Source organism: Corvus moneduloides, chromosome 4 (genome assembly GCF_009650955.1).
Source record: "Corvus moneduloides isolate bCorMon1 chromosome 4, bCorMon1.pri, whole genome shotgun sequence".
In the NCBI taxonomy this organism is placed as follows: domain Eukaryota; kingdom Metazoa; phylum Chordata; class Aves; order Passeriformes; family Corvidae; genus Corvus; species Corvus moneduloides.
Window position 1 is genome coordinate 24,995,465 of NC_045479.1, and position 27,341 is coordinate 25,022,805.

Genomic DNA, 27,341 nt, shown 5'->3' on the forward strand with positions numbered 1-27,341 from the left:
TAGAGACTATTTTCCTTAAGCCAAAATTGATGTGTTTGACTAGGGATTAGGATAGTTTAAAAAATGGAGAGAGCGAGGTCCTAATTTTAGGACTTCAGTAGATATTGAGTGATATGCTGTTGCTGCTTTAGAATGATTCTTGTTGTTGTTCACACTTGTAAAATACTTATATTTTTGCCTGGTTGTTACAACTAATACTGGAATCATGTGTGTTCTAGGTGGTGAATTGGACTTTGATCAACAAATGTTTGATCGTTTTTAAGAATATTTGTGCCAGAAGTTGTTTGCTACCATAATGTGCTAACATGTTTTGTGCCTTCATGTTTGTTGTCTTCCAGGTGTTTTGAATAAGGTTTTTTTAATATGTTTTCTGTTTGTATTATTTGCAGTCTTACCTCAAATAACAATGTTTCTTGATGCAGTGAAGAAATTCAGGTCTTTTCTGGATTGGCAGGGAAGGAAGGTGGCAATGCTTTCTCAGTTTCTTAAAGGGAACAGAATTAATATCCAAGTCTAACACTGAAGACTGTTACTCAAATGGCATAATACAGAATACGAGTTCTCATTTGCTGCTGAGTAAGGGATCACCCCCCGTTAGGGTTATACAGGGAGTGCTGTCTGAGGATTTTGGAAGCAGTAGCTGCAATGATGACTCTAGACCTTGGTATCTTAGGCTGATGTGGATGTTTTGCGCCTTCATTTCGAATCAATTTAGTAGATGAATTTAAATTAATTCTATGTTTTAATTTAGAGAGAACATTTTGGCAGAGTTTGTGTTACCGTTGGGTAATTGTGGCTTCATAGAGGATCTACATGAAAAGGCCCCTTTTTAAATGGATTTTATGGTCTGATCTCCAAAGTGCGATATAGCAAAGTTCCTACCAGGCTGGTGTGTGCCTCTTTCTTAGGCACGTGGGTTTTTGTTTGGGTTTTTTTTGTTGGTTTCTTTTCTTCTTCCCTGATAAAACTGCCTGGACATGTCTAGCTTAATTTTCTGTCATTGTAGAGGCCTTGGGAATTGATGACTCTGTTAGCACTTTGTTTCAAGTCTGTGCTTCACCTTTGCTTCTGCGTTTTCATGGATACTTGAGGATTATCCTATGAGATTGTGTCTCCTTATCTTGTTCTGCCTTTTGTTGGTTGTATGTTTTGAGTTCTGATTTTTTTTTTTTGGAGGGCATTTCAGACAGCGTGTTTTAGGGCCTGTAATGCTGGGGCTTGACTGCAAGCTTGAATGGCTGATTTCTCTGGAATACTGGTGGTATCTTCAGGGCACTTTCTCTGTTACATGTAGGCCCTGTTCAGTTCTGGATTTTCAGTTTTTGTATCACCAGGCAGGGAAGCACCTTATTGTTATTCTTTGTCTGAAAGCACGGCTAAGGTGTAATGTTTTCCATGTGGTCCAACATCATCTGTGGTTCCTGTCAACCCTGCCACATGCGTGCTTTGTATTCAGTGTCCTGTATAAGCCTTGTCCACTTGTTTCATTGTGAAACCAGTGACTGTGATATAAGTTGATCCACTAATAGGTTGCTGGGCTGCAGAAACAGTTGTGTAAAAAGGTGGCTGTTCAGCAGCTTTCTAAGTTGATGTGTCTCTGTTTGGAATATAATAAATGGGAAGCAGGGACAGGAGCTGTTGAGTTTCTTATGTCTTTGCTGGTCTGACAGAGGTAGGCTCAGGAGTCAGTGGCTGTCTGACCTATCTGCCATGCAGGGTTCTTGAGGCATTGCTGATCACACATGATGCTTTTTCTTCAGCTTGTACAACTCTTCTTGAGACTGAATGCTCAAATGTCTGGAGTCTGAGGGTTCAGTACAAGAGAATAAAGTGTTGCTGCTACTTAGCACATGGGGAAGTTCCTAGAAAACCAGTATTGTTCACTGCAGCCTATTTGCTAGGACCAGATAACTTCCATATAGATAGAAATTCCTGTTTTATTCTGAAAGGTGAATAAAGGTCTGTTGTCTTAATCCAGAAATGAGAAAATGACAGAATCCTGACTGTAGGCTAAAAAGCATGTAAAAGAAACTTGTATGTGCCACCTGAACACGTGTTGATTTCCTTGCTAAGTAGTTAGTATTGATGTATTTTCCCTGCTTTATAAGCGCTGTCATAAATTGCTGTCCTGCCTTGCCTGCTTTGAGAGCTGTTGCATCACTGGTGGTACCAGGTGCTCGTGCAGTAAAACTAACTTGAAATAAATACTTTGTATCTAATTTGAAAATTGATCACTTGATAAGGCACTGAAGTCTTATTGACTTAAGGATTTTGATTGCACACTCTACATATGTATTAGTTTAAAGTCCATTTTGGTGCCGGGTAGCTTTTCAACCCAGGCTGGCAGTTTCCTTGCATTTTTCAGATTAGACATTGTCAAAGGCAGACTTTTAGAAGTAGAATCCAAAATCAAGAACAATCTGTAGCATGCAATGCAGGTCAGTACCCTGATTTTTGAAGTTGCTTTCTCACAGTTTAGGACACAGTTCATACTACTTAGTCCGGTCTAACTGAATTGCCACTGAAAGAGATGGACCTGCTCCTCCTTCTGTCTTTTCTGACTTTCTCACTACAGATGTAATGTAGCCAGGGCAAGTGAGGCTGGTTTCTTGACCTTTTTTTTTTTTTTTTAAGACTTGCTCAGTGTTCAGTAGGGGTACAGTTCCTCAAAGGACTTATGAAATGCATGTTGAGATGATCTCAGGTTAAGACTGTCTGATCTACTTCTTAGATGTTGTTTTGAGGAGGTTTTCTTTTCTTTGACTCTTGGGTGGCAGCAGCAATCTATTCTATATGTTCTTGTTACCTGTGGAAAGAAATGCACCAATAATACCATAAACAGCATAATGGGGGATCACTCTGTGCTACTGTACTGAGATCAGGATTTAGCTCTACCATTGCCACTTTCTTCCAGTGTATTACTGGATGGTTTTGGGCTTTAGGCCAGATACTGTCTGTTCTGTTATATCCCAATTTTTCTGTGTCAATATCTCTAGAGATGATGAATCAGGTGGACAAACCTTTGCAGGACTAATCTTCCTCCTCTGCCTTCCCACAAGCTTTATTTTGTTAGCGAGAAATCTTTGTGTGTATCATTAATGAAACAGATTGCAAGACTAACAGTGGGCTCAGTGTACTGGAAAGGCAATCAGTTCTGGGTATTTCTCACCCATGTCTTAAGCTATGCCTTTGGCTCTTGTGTGAGTATATATGATCTTGTTTCCACATGGTTTGTGAGTTGTCTGGCCCAGCCTTGTCAGTTTTTGGCTTAGGCATAGATAGGACTCTGTACAGTGGGCTTTAGGGCACCAATTCTGTGTAGAAGACAGAAATGGATTGCAGCTGTTGTTAGATATAGACAAGGTCCTATTCGTCTTTGTGGTCATTTGAGATCGTGTTTCAGTCCTGTATCAGAAAGTTTCTGCCTCCCAGCAGTTGACTAAAAATGTAATTTTCTTAGCTGATCAGACAACTGAAAGTTTGTTCCAGTTTTCTTGTTTATCTACTGGCTAAGGAAGACTTTGAAGGTTTCTTTTTGGAAAAGACTCCTAAAAAGAGCAAACTCACACCAGAATATTGCTTTCTTAGTAGTTATGACTTAGAATTTTGGCTAATAGCTGACAGTATTCTTTTACGATGAATCACCTATTGTATATTCTCTAGGATTAAAAATCCTAGCAAGTTAGCTTTATGTGGAAAGTTTTATATGGGATGTCTTAGACGTTTTGGTGCAAACAACTAATCCAATTAGGATTATTTCACAACCATTTAGGTTGGGGGTGGGTTTTGTTAATGTAGCTGGTGCTATGTTGTGTTTTAAGGCATTAATAAAAAGAATTAATGCCACTTTGAGTTTTTATGACATTTTTCATCCTGTTCATTGATGTCACAGAATGATCAGGCCAAGGAGTTCATATAGGTTGTACTTGGATGCTCCAGTTAGTAATGGGCTAGTAAGCCTTAAAGCTGGAATTATCTCCTCATTTATGAGGAAGGAGAATTTAAAGAAGAGTGAGGTCTTCAGAGAAGGAGATTAATATTTTCTTGTGAGTAAAGATGACCAAATCCTTGTCTCTCAAAACAAGAATTGCACTGCCCCTTTGTGGTGTTACATCTGAAATCATCTACATGGATCTTCCTGGGAAAATACTATGTTGTAGTTTGAAAAACAAGTTAGTTTTTCATATTAAACATTTGCTGGTCACTCTCCAGTTGGTTTTGTGAAGGGCTTTATATGCAATGGTCTGAACTCAGGAAAGGTGAAGTGAGGACTTTTGGTTTGGGACTTGCCCTGTACTGGAAGTTGTGTTTGTTCAAGAGCAGAAATTCTTTGCCCAGCTACAGTCAAAAAAGTGGCCTTTGGACCATGTGGGTGTTGATGGGAGGTGTCTGGGCTGCCATGATGGTTATGTTGTAGGTACAGGCTTTGTGCTGGGTCATGTTTTTTCCAGTCACTTAACTTTTGTTTTCAGTTTTATTTGTTTGTCATTGAGGACAGCTGGCTAACTTGTGAATTCCTGATCATATTTTTTACTCCTTCCTCACTCATGGTCTCTTAGTCTGATTATTAGCCACAGTGTTTTCAGGATGTAATGTTTCAACAGTTGCCTGTTAAATGTGTCCTGACAGGCTTCTTAAGGTGCTAGTTGAAGCTGTTTCAAGCTGTCATCTATTTTTTTTTTGATTGCTTTTTTGATTTCCTTGATCTCTTATTTGAGGGTCTCTTCCACTAACTCTTTCCGTGTTCATCAAAATGTAATTCTTAAGTTAACCACTGAGCATTGTGAATTGGTTTTGGTTTTAGTTTTTTGTTTTGTTTTGGGTTTTTTTTGCGGGGATGGGGGTGGGGTGTGTGTGGTGTGTTTTTAGATGAGTCTACTGACACACAATATTAAGTTCATCATTGTAGATGAAAGAGAACTTGAACAAAGATTTATTCTTCTGATTGCTCCTTCACTTTTGAAGCTTCAAAAATACCCGTCATGCAAATGAACAATCAGCCCTTGGTGTGTCTTGCAAAGCGTAACTTCTTGCACAAGATACATGGTCATGAAGAATTGGCTACCTGATTTTAATAGTTTAAAAGTTCTTTAATGGAAATTTTCTTTCTTTCTCTGGTGGTTTGTAGTAATGTAGAGTGTCTAAAAGGAGTGTTGTAGAGTGTCTAAAAGGAGTGTTAAAATCCCTGTTATGGTGCACCTGTCTTCTTGCCAATCTCATACAGTATTTTCGGAATTCTAACGTCGTGATCTTATCTGTGATAAGAGTTGTGAAGTTGTAGGAACTCTGTTAGTCCAGGTGTTTGATAATTTGGGTATAGTATCATGTGAAACATTTTAAACAAATCCATAATGCTGATGAACTTTTCTGGCTTGCATGCTGTTTAACTGTAGTTTTTTTTCACTAATACTTGGACCATTTGGATCTTGAGCTCCACTTGTTTCTGGTCCCAGCAGCCAAGGCTGCATTTGAGCTTTGCATTCCTCAGCAGCCACTCATTGTTGGTGAGAACAAGGTCCACTACAGCACCTCTTCTTGCCAGCTCCTTTCACTTGGAGAGGGAAGTTGTCATTAATGCATGTCAGAAACCATAAGCTTTCTAAGTTATTTTTGGTTTAACTATCATAGATTATGTGCTGCTTCGGCAGACATAGGAACTTCGTGTTCTCTAGAGCAAATAGATTCTGGGTACTGTGTAATATTCTTGTATCTATGTATTCCAAGTAGCAATCTTTCGCCACTTAGTTACCTCAGGGATTGCTTTGCATGGGCTCTTGAGGTGGGAATTTTTTTTTTCATCCTGGTGTTTTTCACAGCTTTGTGGGCAGGAGGGTTACTTTGTTTTCTGATAGTGTTTGTTGTGGGAAAATACTGGCTGTCCGGTGAAGTGCAATGAAATTTGGCCATTCAGTGCTGGTAATGACTGGATGTGGAAGAATAAAAAAACCAAACAGCTACCCAAAAAACCCCTGAAACAACCAACCAAACCAAATGCCAGAAAACCCAATTCAACATAAAACCCTATAACCAAACCTCTATTTATTATTTTATAAATAGTAAATATATTTTTTAAAATGATATTGCTGTATTAGTTATGGCTGTCCAAAAGTTATAACTTTTTTAGCAAAAGTGATAAAGACAGTGTTTTCCCATCAACCTGCTAATTCTTTCTTGTAATGGCTGTTTAATTCCATTGGCTAACTGAGAGATTTCAATACATATTTTTCACTATTCCCTTGTCAAACTTCTCAAGTTGAGAGATCATAGTCTGAGATATCCCATGATCTTTTGACACAAATTGTAGGAGGCTGACGTAGAACAGTTTTCTCTAGTTTAGACACCATAAAGTTTAGAATTACTTTTATCCTGACAAACTGGGTAGCTTTTAGTAATGACTGATAAGGGAATTTTGCTCAAATATAAAAAGTCAAGTTTTGCTTGTTACTTGAAATTAAAAAATAGAAACTTCAAGACGCTACTGATTGCTCTGAGCTCATATACAATCTGTTTTGTTTTTCAGATTTTGGATCACTCTTTGATCTGGAACATGACTTGCCGGATGAACTGATCAGCTCCACAGAACTTGGACTCACCAATGGTGGTGACATTAACCAGCTGCAGACCAGCCTTGGCCTGGCACAAGATGCTGCATCTAAACACAAGCAGCTGTCTGAACTTTTACGGGCTGGTAGCTCCCCAAACCTCAATATGGGGGTTGGTGGCCCTGGCCAAGGCATGGCCAGTCAAACCCAACAAAATAGTCCTGGAATGGGAATGTTAAACAGCATGGTGAAAAGCCCCATGGCACAGGCTGGGTTGACTTCTCCCAATATGGCGATGGGTGCAAGTGGACCAAACCAGGGTCCATCTGCCCAATCCACAGCAGCAATGATGCCAACAGTGAACAGCCCAGTTAACCAGCCTGGCATGGGAATGAACACAGGGATGAATGCTGGCATGAATCCTGGGATGTTGGCAGCAGGCAATGGACAGGGGATGATGCAGGGGCAAGTCATGAACGGTTCGATTGGAGCAGGCAGAGGGCGACCTAATATGCCGTACCCGAACCCAGGAATGGGTAGTGCTGGTAACTTGTTGGCTGAGACACTGCAACAAGGCACTCCACAGATGGGAGGGCAGGCTGGACTAAGAGGGCCACAGCCTGGAGCCATGAACAAGGTAAGACAAGCTAAACTTTATTACCTTCCTCATTGTTGACTTTGTTTTGTAAAATTTATTCCTCTGCACTGTGGATTCTATAGGGTTTTTCCTTTAAGAATCCCATATGATGGATTAAATAGTTTATATGCTGCTGAAGTGGAATTTGTGATGGTCATCGGAAGCAAAAATTGAATCTTGCGCAACAAGCAAGACTATGGCTAGATTAAAAAGCCTGGTTTAGAAATCTTGTGACAGATTATCCATAACACTGAAAAGTAATTTGATTGTATTTTATTCTGTTTTATGCTTTGTCTGCAACTGTATTTTTCCATCTAATGTGATGCTGGTATTGTGAGTGTGATGGGAATCCGTCAGGACCTTTTAGATGTTGTGGTGCTTTTTTCCTGTATGACAGTTAATGCAAGTATTTGTTGTCTGAGATCAATTGAATGTTTGTGGTGTAGCAGATGCTAAGAGGCACATGCAGGTTTGAATTGACTGATCTACTCACTGTATGTGCCGGGTATTCGAGTTAAAGGTAAAGAATGAATGCTTGTGTAAACACCTGAAGGCAGTGTTGGGTTCTTAAGACTGTTAATCCAACTCAGTTTTTGTTTTAAAATTTGCAGTGGCTTTGTCTATAGGAGAGTAAACTGGAGAGCTAAAAAAAAAAAAAAAAAAGTTTTTAATACTGAAGGGGAAATAAATGTGCTTTTGTAATATCCAGGAGTTTGGAAGAAAGTTGTTGTCGTAAGTCACCGAAAAGGTGAAAGAAGACCTACTGGTTTAACTAATAAAAGGATGTCTACATTTCATTTTTGTCATGCACAATTAGCCATCTTAGAGTAGGAGCCACTTGAGTATTCTCCATTTTTTTGTCTTTTGATCAAAAACCTAGAAAATACTTCAGTGCTTTAGTTCACTTTAAGTGCATATTTTGTGTTTCCTGGCTAATGACGGGATAGGTTTTTTTAAGGTGCTTTGCAGTACCTAAATCTATCTCAAAATGCCTAAAGTCAGTCCCCTTGGAGGACTTGGAATTTTAAGTAACAGGCTATAAATGTATTTAAAACATAAATAAAAGTAATGCTGTGTATTAATGGTCTTGCAATGCTTTAATATATTAGGTGAAATTACTTTAGTGTCTTGTGAACATTAATTATGAAATTCTTTGGTCTTAGTTGCTTCCTTAAGCTCAGTGTGCTAACTTTTGAGAGAGTGTGTGTGTATGTATATATTTAGTAATGAGTTTTATATATATATATGTGTTTAGTAATGAGTTGATTCTGTGGTCTGGTCATTTCAGATATTTTTGCCTGATAGGAAAGTTAATGCAAAGCTTGATTACTACAGTAGAAAAATTATATGCAGCTTACAGTCGTAAGAAATATGTAGCTGCTTGAAGTATTCTTGTATTTGAATTATATAACACGTCATTCATTATTCCTTAGCTGTAAAAAAAAAAAAAAAAATTCATCTTCAGAAATCTGTCTTCAGAGGTCAAAAATTGATGTAGTGAGTGTTTGGATGAAATGCAACTTCTTCCTCACTTATCAGAGCTAATGTAGGGTTATGCAGTATAATAAACTCATTTATCTAAAATTTTAAAAAGAACATAAAATCAAGCTTTTGACCAATTTAGTCTAAAATTAAATGGTCTTCTTTCCTTACTTAAATTCCAGTAGTGCTGTACATCTAAAGTAAGAACATTTTATGCTTTTGAGGATATTTAGACCAAATACACAATAACTTCTGTTTTTTAGTTCATAGTCCCAGATGGATTAAAAATACTTAGGGTTCTTTAATTGCTGATAAAAAAATCTTGAGACTTTTTGTGTAAGTATAGTGGGTATAGTCCTCATAAAGGAGTTGAAACTGTTGGATGAGAGAGAACAGTCTGAAATGGAGGCTGAAATTCCAGAATGTCTTCAATTGGTTTGGCTGTTGGCAGGGAGCCTGTGTTTCACTTCATACAGTAGAGCTAGCAAAGTCTGACAACAGTAAAGTCTGACCATTTTATCTCCCCACCCATCTGCTTTTGGGTTTTCCCACCTACAAATCTTCAAAAAGTAGATGAAAATAGAGGACCTTAAGCAGTTTTTAAAAGCCAGTTTTTCTAATTGGTAAATTTAGTAATGTGTTGCTGTTAATGTGGGAGTTTGTGTAATAACTTCTGTAGGTTTCCTTCATTGCCGCAAAAAAATGCGCATTATCCAGAAGCTCTCCTTCAGTAGGAGGAAAAAAAAGCCAGATGAGATGCTTTGGTTATGATTGTTCAACTTGATGATGTTAGCTTGCCAAAGTCAGCCCCTTTAGGTGATGGGATGGTTGCCTCAGTGAGTTCTCTCTCAGTGAAATAGAGGTGTTTTGTGCAATGGTTTGTATGGAGTAGCTTAGGTTTCCTGCGATGTTGAGTAACTGGGAGGGAGGATGTTATGCTCTTCTAACAGGAAAGATGAGCTCCAAGGGGCTAGTCAGTTTGGAAAGTGAAATTGGTTACATTTCTACTTTCTGTTATCCTGTGGAATTACTGAAGTTTTCTTCCTCTCTTCCCAAAACATTGACTAGCGATAGAATGAAACACTTGCTTTGCACATTAACTACGTACTTCCGACCTTCTCTAGTTGTGCACGTTACTTTTAGGACTTGAAATTCCCAATGTCACTGTAAATGATTTCTATTCATAAACTTGTCCTGTCACAATCTGATGCTTCCATCCTGTGGTTTAATGCTGTAGTTTTCTGTTCTGATGTAAGCAGTCACCACCATATGAAGAAGCAGTTCTGTCTGGATGCTGTCTCTGTGCCAGCTGCATGACAGGCTGTGTTGAGAAACTAAACCCGACTCAAATTAGAACTCAGGTGGTCATTAAAAAAAATTTAATTTGAGTTGGTTTTTTTTTCAGGTCCCATTTGTACTTATCAGTTGGAAAGCTAGTATCCCTATATTAGGGAGGGGATTTTTTAAACGAGTGGTCTTGCCTGTCAGAGGAGGGTGTGAATCCTACTTTGGTGACAGTACTGGCATAAAAATGCCTGTGACAGTCTACCCTGAAAGGAAGTGTTAGAAGTTTGGAGGGGATGGAATTTTAACAAGTTTTGCTTTCTTGAATAGTTTTTTGTTTTCTGTGTGCTTGGTTTTATGCAAGTTAAGAGGGTAACAGAGTGCCTTTTACTCTTGAAATAGTGTTTTGGAAATTGTTCATGATGTTTGGGTTCTGTCATCATTTAAGTATTTTTCAGGCTTTTTGTTTCACTGGATAGTTTTACAGCTTTGATTTAAATGTGAACAGGTAACTTATTACAAAGCTTGAATTTGCTAAAAGCTGATTCATGTTGCCTGGTTTGAACCATTCTTCATTTGGAATTTTATCTAGTTAAAATCTTTGTGTTGTCCTTCCACTGGGTTCTACTGAGAGTGCCCCGTTAGGGTCTTAACTGTCCAGCTTCATATGAGGGGAGGAGGGTATTTTGTTTATAAGTTGCTGTATGCATTTCTGTCACAGCAATGCTCTGCCACAGAGTGATGAAGTTCACCTGACCTTCAGGTCACTTACATTTCCTCTCTGATTCAAGCCATGTTCCCTTACTTTTGTAATGAAGCGGATGTGTAGGCAGTTCAGATTAGTAAGAGCATTACTACTGCCTCTGCTATGTGAGCATTTCACTTGAAACATGTAGTTCCAGTAGTAATTCTTTGTCACTTGGTTTACTCTGAGTATGTACAAAGATCTCTGCTATTATTGGCTTTATCAGTTTAACTTCTGTTAAGAAGATTCAATGGCAATATTTTGCAAAGACAAACATAATTTGTCAGAATCTCCTCAACTTCCTCTAAGTAGAACAATACGAAATTTCATAATAATCAATTTCTGCTCAAAGTTGAAGAGATTGAAGATGTTGCTCTCAAACTGTGCAATTAGATTAAGAAAATAAAAGTGTCATATATTCCTTAGTTTCTTATTTTAGATAGGTGGTCAGTGTTCTTGGTTGCCTTTCTTTTTTCAGTAGCTATTTGATTCAACAGGTAAATGTATCCGTACTTACAGTGTCTGTGACCAAGCATACCATATGATCAAGTACATTTATCCATTCAAAGTGTAGTGTGAGTTCCAGTCCTTGGCTTTCTCTTCTTTGGTAAACCAAGGTGGGAAGAAATGAATAATTGCTCACTTTATTCCAGAGGAAGAGAGGAACGTTTGTTTATGAGGGAAAAATGAAGTAGTGAAGACTTGGAGTCTTAAGTTTCTGGAACGGCATGGGGAGTTTCTAGCAGAAACAGCAGTGACACAAAGGTGGTGTCTTGAAAAAGGTATCTTAAAAAACGATGCAGTTAGGTGCAAAGAATGATAATCAGTAACAGTCCTTGGAAAGAATGCAATGGGCAAAATGTAGTTAGGGTATGCCTGAGTTCAGTAATGCTCTACCAGTCAGTAGAATGGCACTAGGAAGTGATGTACAGTAAGTTCTTGTTTTTAAAGACCCAGCTAGAATTTACTAAAATTAAATTTCCTGTTTGGGGAAAGTTAATTAACTTTCACTTGTGAACCTGTGGATATGGAAAGATACTAGATACCATCAGTATAGCCTTAAACTAGTCCATGCACTGCAGTTTCCCTGACAGAGATAGACATAAATGATACTGTGATTGCTGGATTCTTTGAAAGAATGTTATTAAAACTTAATTCTATTTGTTTATTTCTCTATGCTTATAGTTATCTTTGCAAATCTAAAAGCTGGTCATGGTTCAATTCTACTGCTGATACCTAGCTGTTTTTCAAATATTAGACTGTTAACAAGGAAGTTGTTCTTACAGAGAAACAGTAGAATATTTGCAATGTCTGTGTGCATACCTGTAGCAGGTATTCCTTTTCAGTTTGTACTCCATGGTATTAACAGTAAAACTAGAAGCAAAGTTAGTCACTTGACTTTCTGAGCTGAAGATGCATGTGTTTCATGGCATTAGAACAAAACCTTGGGGAATTTCCTCTGCTTTTGTAGTTACTCCTCTTAGATGGGGGAGTACCTGAACAGTGCTGTCTGATGCTGCTAGTAAACTAGGATGTTTCCTGAACTCGTGTCATCCATGGTGAGAGATACACACCTTTCACCATTCTGGTATTGACAGCCCCTGCTTCCACTGGATGCAGGAAAATCCAGTTGTTTTCTATTGTGCATGTAAAAGGTAGAATCATTTGAGATTACCTTTGCCTTCTGTCAGCCACCTATCATCATTTTATGATCTTCCTTCTTCTTTACTGTGAGTTAGATTTCTGTCTGCTCTTCCTTGTGTGCAAATTCTTGCATATGTGATGAAATTAAGTTGAAGCTGTAAGGTGAGGAGAGGAAGAAAAACTTTGGATGGATATGAAGAGAAATAGGAAGGGCAGTGAAAGGAAGTGGTGGCCAGGAAGAGTAAATAGAGGTTGTACTCGCCAACTTGTAGCTATAATTAAGCCATGTATGCTTTTGCACTGTTGCAGATGAAGCCTTGTACTTCTCTTATGTGGTAGTGCTAACACCACCTTTCTTTGGCTGGTTCTTCTGCACTTGGTTGTTTATCTATCCCCTCCCAATAGATCATTCATGTGCTCATGAACTATGTGTCAGTCTTTCTGATGGTTGCCTACTGATGAAATTATACAGGATTTTGATCTCCCTTCTGTAGTCATGAGGCCATACATTTCTTCCTGTTAGATGTTTTCTTTTATTCATGTTTCTCAACATGTCACAGCAAATAACATGAGCATGCTCCAGCTTCTTGTGCAGGGTCACAAGGCCACCTTGTGCGAGATGGAGAATCTCCCAAATGACCCTTCTCTTGACTCACCATGCAGGTGGTTGGTGTCAGGTTAGTCTGTGATGGCAGAACTGGGGGGCTTGCTTTGCGGTTCAGCTGAGGATCTGGCAGGTGTCAGTCTCACCTGGATCAAGTAATGGCTGCTGATTTGTTCAGGGAGACCTTGAGGAATCTGGTATTTAGCATCTTAGATGTTGCTTGAGTGTCTAGCTTTGAGTCAGTTTGGTGTGCTTGCCTGTCAACCTGGCCTGAGCTTCTCTGGTCTTTGCCTCTCCTGTAACCTGAAATGGGAAAATATTACCCCTGTAAGGAGCAGCTAGGCTGAGCTGGGCATGTAGTGTTCTGCTGCCAGGTCCCTTAGCACAGTGGGATAGATGGGGAGGGGAGCCCTGTGTTTCTGCTATGGAGAGAGCCTTGTTGGAGGGGGCTGGTCTTGCACCCCAAACAGTGCCAGTAGCTGATGCTTGAGAGAGCATCAGAGATTCTTGTGCTAAGCCAGCTTGATTAGTAATTTGAAAAAGTCAGATGCTTCACATCAAGTTTGCATCCAGCTTTGTTGCAAATATAAACGTTGATTGGCTTGGTGAAACCTGATCTGTAAGTTTCATTAGAAAGGTGTTTTGGGTGACATAGCAAAAGTGGTTTTATTAAGTCTAGGTTTGGGTTTCTTACCCTGTAGTCAGGACAAAGCTGGCTCACAAGGTGACAGTTATTCTGAATCCTTTGATACCAGTGTGTGAAGTCTCCAGTTGTCCGAGTTGGGGATCTTGATTTCTCCCTGTAACACCAAGTTGTGAAAGTGTGTCTTCAGCCTTTAATTCTGAATTGTTTGGTTTGTTTTTTGTATTTAAAGCTGATAGCATAAGTTACAGGAGTCAAACGGGGCTGGTGATAGTGACAGCCAGCATAGTCTGTGCTTTGGTGTACTCTCAGATATCAACTGACTTTGGGAGCCATGAATGTTAATGAACTTGAAAGCTTTGTGCAGAAATGTATGGTTTTGGGGATGTCCTTGCTTTCAAAACTCTCTCTGAAGCCAAAGGGATCAGGCTATCTTACAGGAAAACATAACTTGTTTTCTTAAGGGACTAATTCTTACTGTCAGGCCTTCACTAAGCCTTGAAAACCTGTTTGTCAGTTTGAGGTGGCAGTGACGATGGGGAGTATTTCTGAAAGTGTTTGCTGACTCCTTACGTTTTTCTTCTCCCTTTGCCTTCTGCATAACTTGCACGTAAGATCTTACTAGTCTTCTGAGGGAGAGGAAGGAAGGCCTTGGGTCTTGCCTGTCCTGATTTTGGCAGCAGCTGCTTCATTGGTCACCACAGGTGTATTCACTGTGATCGAGACGTGGCAGTGGAAAGAAAGGCTTTTAGTTCTGCCTGATCATTACATAGTTTGTTTTTCTGCCATGTGTAGAGATTCTTTTCATTGCTCTCTAATGAATTACTGCTGTGTGATTATGGTTATTGCTTATGTGTGGAGGAGGGGGGCTGTCCTCAAGTGAATTCACTTGTGCATATCAGATGTCTAAAGTGGCAGGTTCTTGAGTGAATTTTGTATTCCTTTTCCTGCAGCTTGAGTTTGATCCTGCCTTATTTTGTAAATGCAAACTGAAGGCTATTATAGTGGATTGGAGGTTGTTACAGCCTGAAAAAGGGAAGTGTGACTAGTTGCAGGTAATCTCAGGGTATGTTGGTTACTTCTAGTGCAGGTTGAAGAAGCTTGGTGAGCAGAAACAAGGTGTTTCTGCTAGGGATGGATGCTTCGCGAATAAACGTAGGAGTGATTAGAAACAAGCCTACCACAGAAGTTATGTTCTTCTTTGAATGCAGGAAAATGCTTTGAACCAAAGAGCATCAACGAGACTGGACCTTGTCTAGTCAAATTCTAATGTGAGTTGAAACAACGCAGCTCTTTAAAGTATTTTTGTGCCTTTGTTTTTGAGTTATGGCTCCTTGAGGATCCTGCCTGAGTAATGGTGAGAACTTGGTAATCTTAACAAAAATCTCCAGTTTTTCTGGTCCTCTGTCTAGTTCTTTTGGTCCTAGAAGGCCAGATTTCCCATGGAAAATAGATGGGAGTGCAAGGAATGGAAAAAGATGTCAGAGGACAAACAACTTTATTGGCAAGATTGGTCCTTGTTCTTTAGGTTCTAGGCGTTCCAAGACAACAAACAGTATATTGTGGTGTGCTAAAACTGTTGAATATGCATATGGCTTGTATGAAACATGAATCTCTTTCCCCTGTGAATGAAGGGTTTGGTAGACATGTTTTGTTTGCAGAGTTTCTACCTGTCCTCTCCTTTGACCTCTAGTACTGCTGACTGCAAACGAGTTGGTATGACTGTGGTGTATTCTTAAATTGAAAATGTTTGTGTACTGATAATGCAGACTTGCATTGTTATGTCTGTCTGGAGAGGAGCTGTGGGAGTGCTGGCAGTTGGGTAGGATGTTTTTGGGATAAACTCTGCTGATATGAATGAAGATGGTATTTGTCTCCATTTGGAGTCTGCACAAGTGCAGGGAGGAGAACTCAAGTCTGGAAGAATTATGTAGTCCATGGTACAAATTTGTGATTCAGAAAGCTGAAATGAGAAATCTGTTGAACCAAATATTTTATAAAGAAATAATTAGGCCACTTCTCTCCAGTCAGACCTCAAAGATTGCTAAGTTGGCTTTGTTGTGTTCACAGGAACTGTCTAGTTGAGGAGTTAATGTTGTGTGATGGGTAAACCTGTGAACACGAAGAAGCAGGGGGAGCATGTGGATCGGTATTGCATTGCAGCTGCCTCATGGCTGTGATCGCTCTGACTTCTCTGAAGTATAAATTTGCCTTTTACATGGTGAACTTAAACTATCTCACTTGAACATCTTACCATTTTATTTCCTAGATGGGAATGATGAGCAATCCCAGCCCTTATGGCCAGCCTTATAGCCAAAATACTGGGCAACAGATTGGAACCAGTGGACTTGGGCCTCAGATGCAGAATAAAGCTGGACTGCAGAATAGCTTACCACAGTTTCCAATGGACAAGAAGCCAGTTCCTGGGGCAGGAATGCCTAACATGGTAAGTAGAATGAAAGATGTATTCAGAAAATGTTGTGGTAAGGAGGAGCAATATGCTCTGGTCTTACCACGTTGTGAGTTTTTGGCAGCTGTCATGCCTGGTGTGAATATGTGCTCTGAATCCGCACAGAATGCACTTGTTTTAACTCCTAAGACTGATATGAGTGAGAGGGCTGAGTTGTGCTTTCTGTGTTGATAAACTGCATCTCCACTCTTTGGCCTTCAAACCCTGTTAACAGGGAAAATGAAATAGAGCTTCTGAGCTGAATTGAGCTTTGCAACCTGTTTGGACACCTCTGCTCTCCTGTCCCATCCCTTCTTTTGTCATTGCTGTATTGGGCCCCTTCTCCTCAGAGTACCTCTGGCTGGAGAATTATTTTCCTGTTTGTACTTGCTGATGCTTTTGGGAAAAAGAAATGTCCCTTCTCAAACAGGTATTACCTATGATAGGGCTTAGAAACCTCAGCTGTGTGTTCGTTCTTGTTGTGAATTACATGAATACGCACAACAGTCTTGATGCTGGAGGTGATTCCCTGGCAACTATAGTAGCCTTGGTACCTTTCCCTTTTACCTCCACTCTTATCAGCAGGACTTGAGGAAAGGGGAAGTAAGAATGGTGGGAAAAGTGGATGACCCAAGCCTGTAAATGCTAGTGCCTCGCCACATGCCTTAGCGTTAGATTTCCTGGCTTGAGCTTAATGCTGATGGCTCATTATTTTCAAAGCTTGAATTGGTTAGGAGTATGACATGCAACATGTCTTGCAAGTTTTTCCCCTATATATATTTTTTTAATTTAGGAAACAAATTCATATTTCTGAATATAGCTTATGTTTCTCCGTGCTTCAAATTCCACTCCCACGCACCCCTTGGGAGGGTCAGTCTATTGATCTTACTAACTGTTGCTGAAAAACCATTTCCAGTTGACTCTAGTACCTTTAAATTAAAAAGAGCTCAGTCCTGTGAGTTTTATTTAATGGTTTTTAAAGTGTTAGCATGAAACATTGGAAGACGAGCAAACCAGTTGGTTGTATGAATCAATAAAAAAGCAGCCAAAACTTTTTCAGAACCCCAGCTGTCAAGTTTGTGTTCAGTGCAGAGCATATAACACTCCTGAGCTGCTACCCAGCTGAATGTAAGAACTTAGAGTTGCTGCTCTCTCAGTTGTTGTTTAGAACTCCAGGCTGCAACCAAGGCAGTTACGGTGATACTGAAACATGCACAGACCCTGAGGGCCTGACTAATTGGTGAAGTCTCCTTGTACAATGAAAGGTTAATACTAGTAGTCAAGAGCTACAGGAGAATTGCGGTTTAGAAATACAGGTAGCTGAGGTCTAAAGCTCTGGAGATCTCCAGAAACATCCTGTAGAACCTCTGTGAAGAGTCGGTTAGAAAGTGAAGTCTGTTGAGCTGAAGTGATAGATGCAACACAGAGTACCTGAGCCTCCTTTATGTGAGTATTCCTCAAATGTCACCTGAAAGGAATACAAAAGTTTCTGAACAACTAAACAGAAGCAGAGAAGACAAACTAGATGCTGCCATACCTGATATTAGTTCTGTGGTGTTTATTATCCTGAAGTTGTGCTTCTTCTCTAGCAGAAACTAGGGAGATGCATGTTTTGAATGCCAATGTGCAAGTTTGGTGATGGAGAAAAGTTAAAAGCTTCCCAGAACTTCTCTTTCATTCTCCTTTTCTAGGAGTAGGCAACTTGAGACACCTTATACTGAGAGAGAAAACTCTGGTCACTGTAAAATGTGCTTTCTTGCATTAATGCAAGAATTGTGGATGCAACTTTTTAGCCTCCAAAAATGAGGAGATTTGAGATCTAAATGCTATTAATATTTTCTGGTTGGTCTAGCACTGCAAATTAACCTGTGAGCTGTGCAAAGGTCTGCTGGCCCTTGATAAGGCAAGAGCTAGGACTAATAGAGTGATATGGGGAGGAAATTGTGGCTGGCAAGAGAATTGCCAGGACTGTTGCTAAGGGGCATTTTTAATGAGTCCTCCAGAACTACATATAGGTGGGCTGTTTCCTTAATCGTAGAATGTAGTAGTAGTTGTTTTTCTTCTTGGACTTTTTCTTGTGTTGCTGTTTACTTGCTAAATGAATTCTTTTCAAAAATAGATTTATTTCTGGGAATTTCTTTCCTGCCTTCTTCAGGGCCAGCAGCAGGCTCCTCAGGTTCAGCAAGCTGGGATGGGGCCAACAGCTTCTCAAGGAATGGGGTCTGGAGCACCGACAGCAGATCCAGAAAAGCGCAAACTCATTCAGCAGCAACTCGTTCTTCTCTTACATGCTCACAAGTGTCAGCGTCGAGAACAAGCCAACGGGGAGGTGCGACAGTGCAACCTCCCTCATTGCCGAACCATGAAGAATGTCTTGAACCACATGACACACTGTCAGGCTGGCAAGTCTTGCCAAGGTAAGGGAGGAGTGGTTATGTAGATACGGTCAACATTTGAGGGAGGAGAAAGGCTCCTAGAAAGAGATGGACTAGTGGGTGACTTGGGAAATGAGGTAAAGAAATTCTGTCTTATTTGCTTAAGACTGGGAATTGTAAGCAATTTCTGAGCCTCTAAAGTTTAGGCAAGTTAGAGGGGATAAGATACCACAAAGATGAGTAAAAATCTTTTGCCTAACTTGGTAACTCACTGTAAGATCTTTTGGATGCTGCCTTCTTTTAAAGGTAGACACAAACCAGGAATCTGCAAATAGGAGTCTGCCTGTCTTCCTTAAACTGAAGCGATCAATCGCAAGCAATACCATGCCATGAATTTGACTGCTACTGGCACTCACAACCCCTCTCTCTGTCTTAAAAATGTAATGTCCTACTAAAATGAAGTCTCCCTTTTTGATAGCCTAGGCTCATCTGGATTGTACCAGTTGTAGGCATCTCAGTTGCTTGGCACAGTCTGCCTGATACCTGAGCTGTATGGAGTTATCCTTCAAGCCACAGAGACGTAGGCTTGGGTGTATCACATGGGGTTTTCAAGTAGGCTTTAGTTGAGCCAATAGTACTAGAAGAAATCTGGCTACATTTTCAGGTCTAGTTAGTGCTGAACTATTTCAAATAATACTTTATTGACTTGCATTGATACAGATGTGTGAAAACATCGCTCTGTACCCAGTTTGTGATGACCATGTGGAGATACTGGCAGTAGTTTGTAAAAGTTTTTCATTCCTTCTCTTTCTCAGTGGCACATTGTGCATCTTCCCGACAAATCATCTCACACTGGAAGAACTGTACAAGACACGATTGTCCTGTATGTTTGCCTCTCAAAAATGCTGGGGACAAAAGAAATCAGCAATGTAAGTCTGCTGGGGAATTCTTTGTGTTGAATAAACCATAAAATGCATGTTGGGAGTTAAACTTTCTTACACCCATGTGGTAGTGGTGATGCTCTCAAACCTGGGAACATGTTTATGTGATTTTTCTCTTATTTTAATCTCAGAGTATTTTTCTGGCTTTGATTACTAGTGTTTATGAAAGCTTTCTAACTTTATAGTACTTTTCTATCAAGAGAGTGGTAAGGATGAACAAATCATAGCTGTCCCAACTAAGTGATTGGCTTTTCATTACTGCTTCTTCCGGCTGGACAGTTTCTGGAGACAGATGTGCACACACATGCGCATTGTCATTTCAGCCCTGATACTTGGTTCTGTCTTCGTTCTTTGTTTGCATCAGATGTCACTTCCCCTTTCTCTTTGTGTCCCCTTGGTCTCCCTGCCAAAATGTTTGGCAAGATTTTTGTCATTGTGTTACCTGTATGGGTTTTTTTTCTCCTTCCTTTAATGTTACTGAAGACTCTTCTCATGACTAATGTGAGCTATTTCTTGGTTTAAGAAAACTAAAAAAAAAAAAAAAAGGGCAAAAAAGGCATTGCAATGGCTGGTGGAGAGCTGTTTGTGTCCTTCTGCCTTTAGCCTCTGTGACGTGGTGTGCCTCTGTTTTCAGTTTGAAGCAAGCAGATGTGTCCTAAATATTTAAGAGTGGGATTTCCTCTGAGCAGCCCAAAGGGAAAACAGCATGTTGGATTGGCTGGTTGGGTCAAAACTTGTCTTTCTGTTTCGTGACAGGTTTTTTGGATCTGTTTCCCTGCATGCTTCCAGAAGCAGATGTCATAGTTCTGAGCAGCCAGTGCGCTCTTTGTCCGTGTATTGGTGGGCCTCTCTGGCTGCCTTCTGCTGTCCTCACTAACTCCGTGTCTCTTGCAGCGCTGCTGGGCGGAGCTGCAGTAGGACTTGCCAATACCGGCTCTGTGGGCGTGGGGCAGCAGACAACGCCCAGCATAAACACTACCAGTCAGATAGACCCCAGCTCCATCGAGAGAGCCTACGCAGCCCTCGGACTGACCTATCAAGGGAACCAGATGCAGACACAGCCCCAGGCTCAAGTGAAGAATCAGCAACAGGGACAGTCACCCCAGGGTCTGCGCCCTATGAATCCTATGAGTAAGTTTATCTGCTAGTGTTAAAATGCAAACTACAGGCAGCGTCCCCATGCTACATATAATGCAAATTTTCTCAACCTACTAGCTTAATACTGCTAGTTAATTTGCAAAAGGTAGGGCTTTACAATATTTTAGACTTGAAATAGCAAGTTACTCAGTGGAACAGGAACATTAGAGGGCCCAGGTGCCTTCTTCTGGAAAACAAGTTCTCTGGGAAAACTAGTTTCTTTGGAAAAATGATAATTTTTCAAGGCTTTTTGGGGTTTTTTTTTGGTAGCTTTATAATTGTACTGTAATGCAAGTTTCAGGCTGTTGGGGAGTTTTTAATTGGATATACAGGCGTTGGAATGCCAGCATTCAGGTGTACTTCCTGGTCACTTAGAGTGGAGCATTTTACATTTGTATCTCAGATATGTAATGTTTGTTTAAAAAATGAAAAATAGTAAATAACTGACATCATCCCCAAATCCTGTTGTGTGATCTCACATAGCTCTAAATTGTCTAGGTGGCTTATTGCAACATCATAGGGCTAGATAAGAATTTTAATTCAAAGTGCAGTTAATTGGAACCTGGCTATCGCTGATGTCAAATGAAGTCACCTTTAACCATCAAATCTAAGTTTTTCTGAGGACTTTTTCTTATTCCTGTTTGCTTGAGTTGCGTAAGTAGATGTGGCTTTTTTAGCGGAAAAGAGGAAAGAAGAACTGGTAGTGATTTATCACAAGCTTGTATGGGATTGCAGTGATCCTGCCTACATGTCCCATGACAAACTTGTGTACAGAATGAGAGATTGGTGCAGAAGCACACAAACTACAGCCTGCAACCAACTGCTGCTTTCCTCTGCAGAGGGAATGCTGCTCCTGAGTTACTCAGGAAAAGGCTGCTGGGTAGATTAGACTTGTTAATGAGATGACTGGCCCTTGTAGATTGTGACTTGATAAAACTTTACCTTCCAGTGTGTAAAAACAGAGGAAAGGGTAAGGGTCCTGAGAGCTTAGTCTTAAAACAATTGGATTAAAAGAATACGTTTTTCTATTGTGCCTTAGAGTCTTTTCTGAGGCAAAAGGATTTGTATTCTCTTATATATGTAATTACTTATAGACAGTGTTTGGCCTGTGCATTCCTTGCAGAACAGTGGGCATTCTTTGTATGGTTGCTAAGAAAATCCAATGAAATGGGATTGAAAAAGCTCTTGGAGTGTGCAGAACTGCAGCTTAATGTAGATAGGACAAGCATGGAGAGTGTAGACTTTTGACTGTTGCTTCCTTATTAGAAGCAGGTGGCTAAGGAGGGAATTACAACAGGTGAGAAGGAATTACCAGGTCATGGCCTACAGGAAAACAGGACTAGTTTAGGAGAAACAGCGGGATTTGAGGAAGACTGCCATGTGAAAAGATGCAGTCCTAAGTGGCTCAAAAAAAACTGGTGGGTTTTTACAGTTGAAAAAGGGAGAGTTAAGATAAAGTTGGACTGTTGTCTTGCATGCCAGTGTGCTCTCAGATGGCAAAGTGGATTTGGGAAGAAGAAAAGGACTAAGGGAAGAGCGATTTGGAACAGATTTATGAAAAATCTGTTAAATGCTTGGTTGTGATATTAGGGGTATGCATTAGGCTTCACATACTTAATTTCACTGGGTTTCTCTTGTATGCAGTGTGTAATTTTGCTTGAAATACAGATTCTGTAGGATTCAAATAAATACTTGTGAAACTTGGTAATGGCTTTCATGCTATTTGCAAATTCTCAAAATTATCTGTTTGGAAGCTCCACACAGAAATATGCTGCATTTTTCTTTATTTGAGAGGTGACTGAAGTGTGTGAAGACAGTTTTTATGGTGATTAAGATCTGGTGTGATTCAGAAAATCAGATTTTGTTATGCAACAAATTAGAGGTGTTTCCTGCAAAGGATTGTCAGATTTTCCCTGTCACAAACATTGGAGTTAGTTGTAGGATCATTAAGTATGGAGTGGGTGAGAGGGGATCTTGTCTGATGTAGGTGGTAGTTGATGTTTTAAGTTTTTGAAGCCTTTGTGAATATATATCCTAAGATTCTGAATGAAAAAAAAACCCAACTGCTTCTAAACAAAAAAGCAGAAGTGGTTGGAATCTTTCATTAGAGAGGCACAGGAAAGGACTCTGGAACATAATGTTTGCAGCAAATTGAAATCACTTGTTTGTTGATAAGTTCAGGAAGGTGTGCAGAGGAGTAATGAGGTTGATGCTTCACTTGGAGGTCACCAGTGTTGTGCCTCAGGCTTTTTCTAAGTTTGTAAAAGGAAGATGGTGAAGAGAGCAACGAGTAATTAAATTCCCTTCACAAAAGTCCAAGTACTTGAAAGTCTAAACCCTTGTTATTGCTGAACAATTACTGACTTTGCATGGTAAATGTGGTCTTTGTTTTTTCTGTATTCTTCTGTTTTCTAGGTGCAAATCCAATGGGAGTGAATGGAGGAGTAGGGGTTCAACCCCCTAATCTGCTGCCTGACTCAATGTTACATTCAACCATGAATTCTCAAAAGTAAGTTGAGTCCTTTGTACCCAATGAATTTGTTTTGATCTCATGGCACTTCTTGCGTAAACAGTGGAGTAAATGCCATTGATGGCTATCTCTCCCTTTGGATTTTGTAGCTTCTGTTGCAGTTTTCCAAATCCTTGGGTAGAACAACATGTACTCTTTCATGGCGTTGTTTGGTGCCTGTGCAGCTATTTCTGCAGTTTGTCCATTGATTAGGGAATGGCTGAACTAGCACTTTGTCCTAACATTATTCTAAAAGAGGCTATGACTGTAAGATGATTAAGCTGGGGCTAGACTTTTGCCCTCAATTCTTGCTCTGTTTTTGAAGCCCCATGATGAGTGAAAGCGCCAGTGTTGCCAGTTTGGGAGCCATGCCAACAGCTCAACCACCCAATACTGGAATTCGAAAGCAGTGGCATGAGGACATCACTCAGGATCTCCGAAACCACCTTGTTCATAAATTGTGAGTAGCTAATATCAAAATAATCTCCTGTTAGGTGAGCTGCTGCCCCAGAGGTGTACTGGGGGCAGAGGGGCTGCAGAAGGAAGCCTGACTTGCAAAACTAGAGGGCCAAGGAGAGAATTTTGTCATGATGCATGAGAAGGGAAAACAGAAGCCCAAAAGATGGAGTTGCATCTGCTGGTTTGGGGCTGTTGTCTTGGAAGTTTCCCACTCCATACTCAAGCCATCTACAAAGGACAGTGTTCCGTGGAAGCAGTAGCAGTGCCGCAGTCTGTCAGCAGATTTGCTTGCTGCTTTGTGTTCAAACCACTGGAGTTAATGCTGGTCTGGGAACATTCTAATCACTTGCCTGCATTTTTTTTTTTTTTTTTTTTCTCCCCCCTCAGAGTCCAAGCCATATTTCCTACTCCTGACCCTGCAGCATTGAAGGATCGACGGATGGAGAATCTGGTGGCATATGCTCGGAAAGTGGAAGGGGATATGTATGAATCAGCAAACAGCAGGGTGAGAAGCCATCCCCCGTCATCTAGTTCTGTGTATTTCTACCTTGATCCTGTAGTGACTGGGAAGGCAGAGGAATGAAAGCACAGATGGGACTCCCAAGTTGCGGAAGCAAGTGTTTAGGGGCTGCTGGATGGGGGCTAGGAATCAGCCAGTTGAAGGCTGCTGCCTGGGTGTGCCAGGAGTTGAGATGTGCTGTGCCTGGGACTTGTCACAGTTCCCTAAAGGCAATGTTGAAGCTCTTCACTGTGATTGTCCCGGAGAAGTGTTGGACACGAGAAGAGAAATACCTGGTGTTTGTCTAATAGTTGAGAGCAGTGCCCTTAGCAGTGCCCCTTTTTCCTCTCCTATCTGCACGACAGTCCCTGCAAAGGGGAAGACCACCCCCCACCCCAAGCCAAAGTGTGAATCACTGGGACCTCTTGCCCTTTCTTAATGTGTGTGTGATCGCCTTTCTTGGCTTTTATTCCTCCCAAACAGGCAGAGTACTATCACTTGCTAGCAGAGAAGATCTACAAGATTCAGAAGGAATTGGAGGAGAAACGAAGAACCAGGCTGCAGAAGCAAAATATGATCCCAAATGCTCCAGGCATGCCACAAGCTCCCATGAATCAAGGGCCCAATATGGGACAGCCACAGCCAGGAATGTCTGCAAGTAAGAACCTTTGGGTTACTGATTACCTGGTACAGGAAATCCTATACTGTCATTTCAGTAGGCTGGTGATCATCTAGGTGTTCGTGGGTACCTGACTTGTTTGTGAGCTACTGTTCATTGTTGCACCTTGAAAACATGCTTTAAATTTGTCCTCGCTTTCTGACAGCTGACTCTAAGTCAGAGGGTATTTCTGTCACTGGGATGTAGTTATATTTTCAATGAAGTTCTTCAGTTTGCCTCACACTTTGAGGACTCTTTAATAATGTTTAGTTACTGTATACATTTACTTTTGTTATACATGGGTTTTAATGTGTAATTCTCACTAAAACGTGTGGTGGATAAGTCTTGGTGGTCTTCTGAATAACACTATCTTATTTCAATGTCTTCTTTCCCAGATGGTCCTCTTCCTGACCCAACCCTGATACGTGCCAATGTGCCAAACCAGATGATGAATCGCATGCAGGCACAGCCAGGTAAATATTTGAAGAAAATTTGCTACTGTGATTTTTTTAAAGGAACCCTGGAATTGGGCAGCTCTTACTGAAGCATCAGAGACCTTGTTTCACGTGCAGTTTTTACATTTGATTAAGAAAATAGCTATCTATATTGTATAATTCTTACATAACTATATAATAAATATATAACACTATCTCTAGTAGCATTTTGTCTTGTGATTTTGAGATGCACATTAGCTGCTTGCTTTGTTAAATAAAGAGTTTGATGCTTTTGGAATTTCTGATCATGTGTGCATGGGGTGGTGGGATCAGCCAACTCAGGTGAGGACATGTTGGTAGCAGAGGGAATGTGGTGAGAATTACTGCTTGGGAAAAAAGGGCAGAACGTTTGTTACACATTCAATATGTGTTATAGCCAACATGCAAAGTAATTGAACTTAAGATACAGTTTGAGATTCAATAAGTGAATTTCTGATATGTAATTAAGATAATGCAACTTTCTGTAGAAAGTTGATCTTCAACAGCAGGTGTGACAATCAGTATTTGTCACGTGTTACAGTAGTTCTCAAACTTAATGAGTTGTAATAACAGTGGAAACAGATGTCTTGAAGGGGAAAAAGCTGATCTGTATTCTGAAAGAGTAGATAGCTTGAACACTGTATTTAAAATTACTCTACATAACTACTTAATAGAAGGCAATATTGAAATGATTGAAAGCTGGTTGCTAGAAAGCAAAATTAGAAAGAAACAGCATTTCTTCTCCAAATGTTGAATGGTGCCTAAAGGAGATTTCAGGCCTTCGTTTACAAGTGGTTTTTTGGCACAAACTCACAGGAATGAATCAGTTTGGCCAGATGAACATGCAGCTGTCACCGATGGGACCCCGACAAACCCCTCCTCTTCAGCACCCTGGACAGCTAAGTCAGGCTGGGGCCATGAACCAGGTCAGTGTGCCTTCCTGCCAGGGTTGAGTTCACAGGTTTGCTTCTCTTGACTCTGGTTTCCTTAAAAACAGTAAATAAAAGATGCTTAAAAATAAATCAAGCATCAATTCTTCATTCTCTTGGCCCTTTGGTTTCTGTCTTTTGCATCTCCTCTAAGTTCTGTCCAATATATAGTAAATCTTTACATCTTTGTGGTAAGAATTGCCTAAAAATTAAGTTGAAGTGGCTTTTTGTTGCATCCTTAAAACAAGGAACCAAAATAAATCTTAAGTCGTGGTCCCAATCTGAAATCAATATCCTTTTACTTAGCTTTTAAGAGAAATCATCATGAATTCTGTCTTTTGAGAGGAGCTATAAGCAGGCTTTTCATGTTGTATCCTACAGATAAGTGGCAAGCATCAATTTCTACAACACGATAAAAGTTTTTGGTGGTTTTTTTTTTTTTTTTGTAAAATGTTATGAAGGTGTATGCATATTGTGTGAAATGAGTTCCTTTCTTTTCCAACAGATGGGATTTCCTTCACGTATGCAGCAACCAGGAGTTGGCCAGCCTTCTGGTCAGAATCAATTTCTACAACAGACTCAGTTCCCTGCTTCTTCCCCGGGAATGAACACAGCGAGCATGCCTATGACTCAGCCTGGCAATCAGACACCAGTATCTCAAGTAAGTTTCTGATTTCTTGAAGTGCTGTTAGTGAGCTTTGTCATATACTGATTATGTTTGTTCAGTTTGTAGTAATGGAGAAAAACTTGTTTCCTCAAGAGACTGTTGGAATTATAGTCAACCAAATTAATTTATTGAGACTTTTCATTTTCATGATCTGGCACTGGGAATGGCAAGGGTGAAATATTGTTGACTTGTTCTCAGGCTTAATTTTAAGTGTTAGAGAGGAATTGGTTTTGGTTTGTTTTTATGGAGCAAAGAAGAAATTGTGACTCAGTGTGCAGTAGTTAAGATTCTCTTGCTGAACAGCGAAGCAGCAGAGCCTGACAAACTAAGATGTGGTACAATAAGTCATAAAAAAGCATGTCTATCCAGGCCTGTGTGTTGCTGGCTTTGGGGGATTAGGAGGGTTATCACTACTGAAGATCTGAACTTACAGTCTAGCAGTTTCCTTTCTGTCCTCTCCCTCTCCCTTTTCAGCAAGAACCTTTCAGGCCAGGAAGAAGTAGGGAACGTCAGTTTGCTTCTCACTGATGCTTCTTCCTAGTTTGCAGGCAAGATTATTGTGGAGTTACAGTTTTTTTTCTTGACCAATACAATTTTTTTTGTAATTTTATAATGGTAGAGTTACAGCTGTACTTATTTGTGATGATAAATTCAGTTTCTAGTC

The 27,341-nt window shown here is 40.2% G+C and overlaps 1 protein-coding gene across 2 annotated transcripts in view; it reads left to right on the forward strand.

The window, feature by feature from the left end:
• The window catches only part of EP300 (E1A binding protein p300), a 61,930-nt gene that overhangs the window by 8,902 nt on the left and 25,687 nt on the right, over positions 1 to 27,341 (forward strand). For both annotated transcript variants that reach the window (XM_032107885.1, XM_032107887.1), the window contains 12 exons: positions 6,521 to 7,179; positions 15,851 to 16,027; positions 18,186 to 18,447; positions 19,221 to 19,334; positions 20,241 to 20,477; positions 22,899 to 22,992; positions 23,318 to 23,452; positions 23,839 to 23,956; positions 24,434 to 24,608; positions 25,004 to 25,081; positions 25,898 to 26,007; positions 26,516 to 26,671. In XM_032107885.1, coding sequence (XP_031963776.1) covers positions 6,521 to 7,179; positions 15,851 to 16,027; positions 18,186 to 18,447; positions 19,221 to 19,334; positions 20,241 to 20,477; positions 22,899 to 22,992; positions 23,318 to 23,452; positions 23,839 to 23,956; positions 24,434 to 24,608; positions 25,004 to 25,081; positions 25,898 to 26,007; positions 26,516 to 26,671 — 2,315 coding nt within the window. The remainder of the gene's footprint in view (positions 1 to 6,520; positions 7,180 to 15,850; positions 16,028 to 18,185; positions 18,448 to 19,220; positions 19,335 to 20,240; positions 20,478 to 22,898; positions 22,993 to 23,317; positions 23,453 to 23,838; positions 23,957 to 24,433; positions 24,609 to 25,003; positions 25,082 to 25,897; positions 26,008 to 26,515; positions 26,672 to 27,341) is intronic.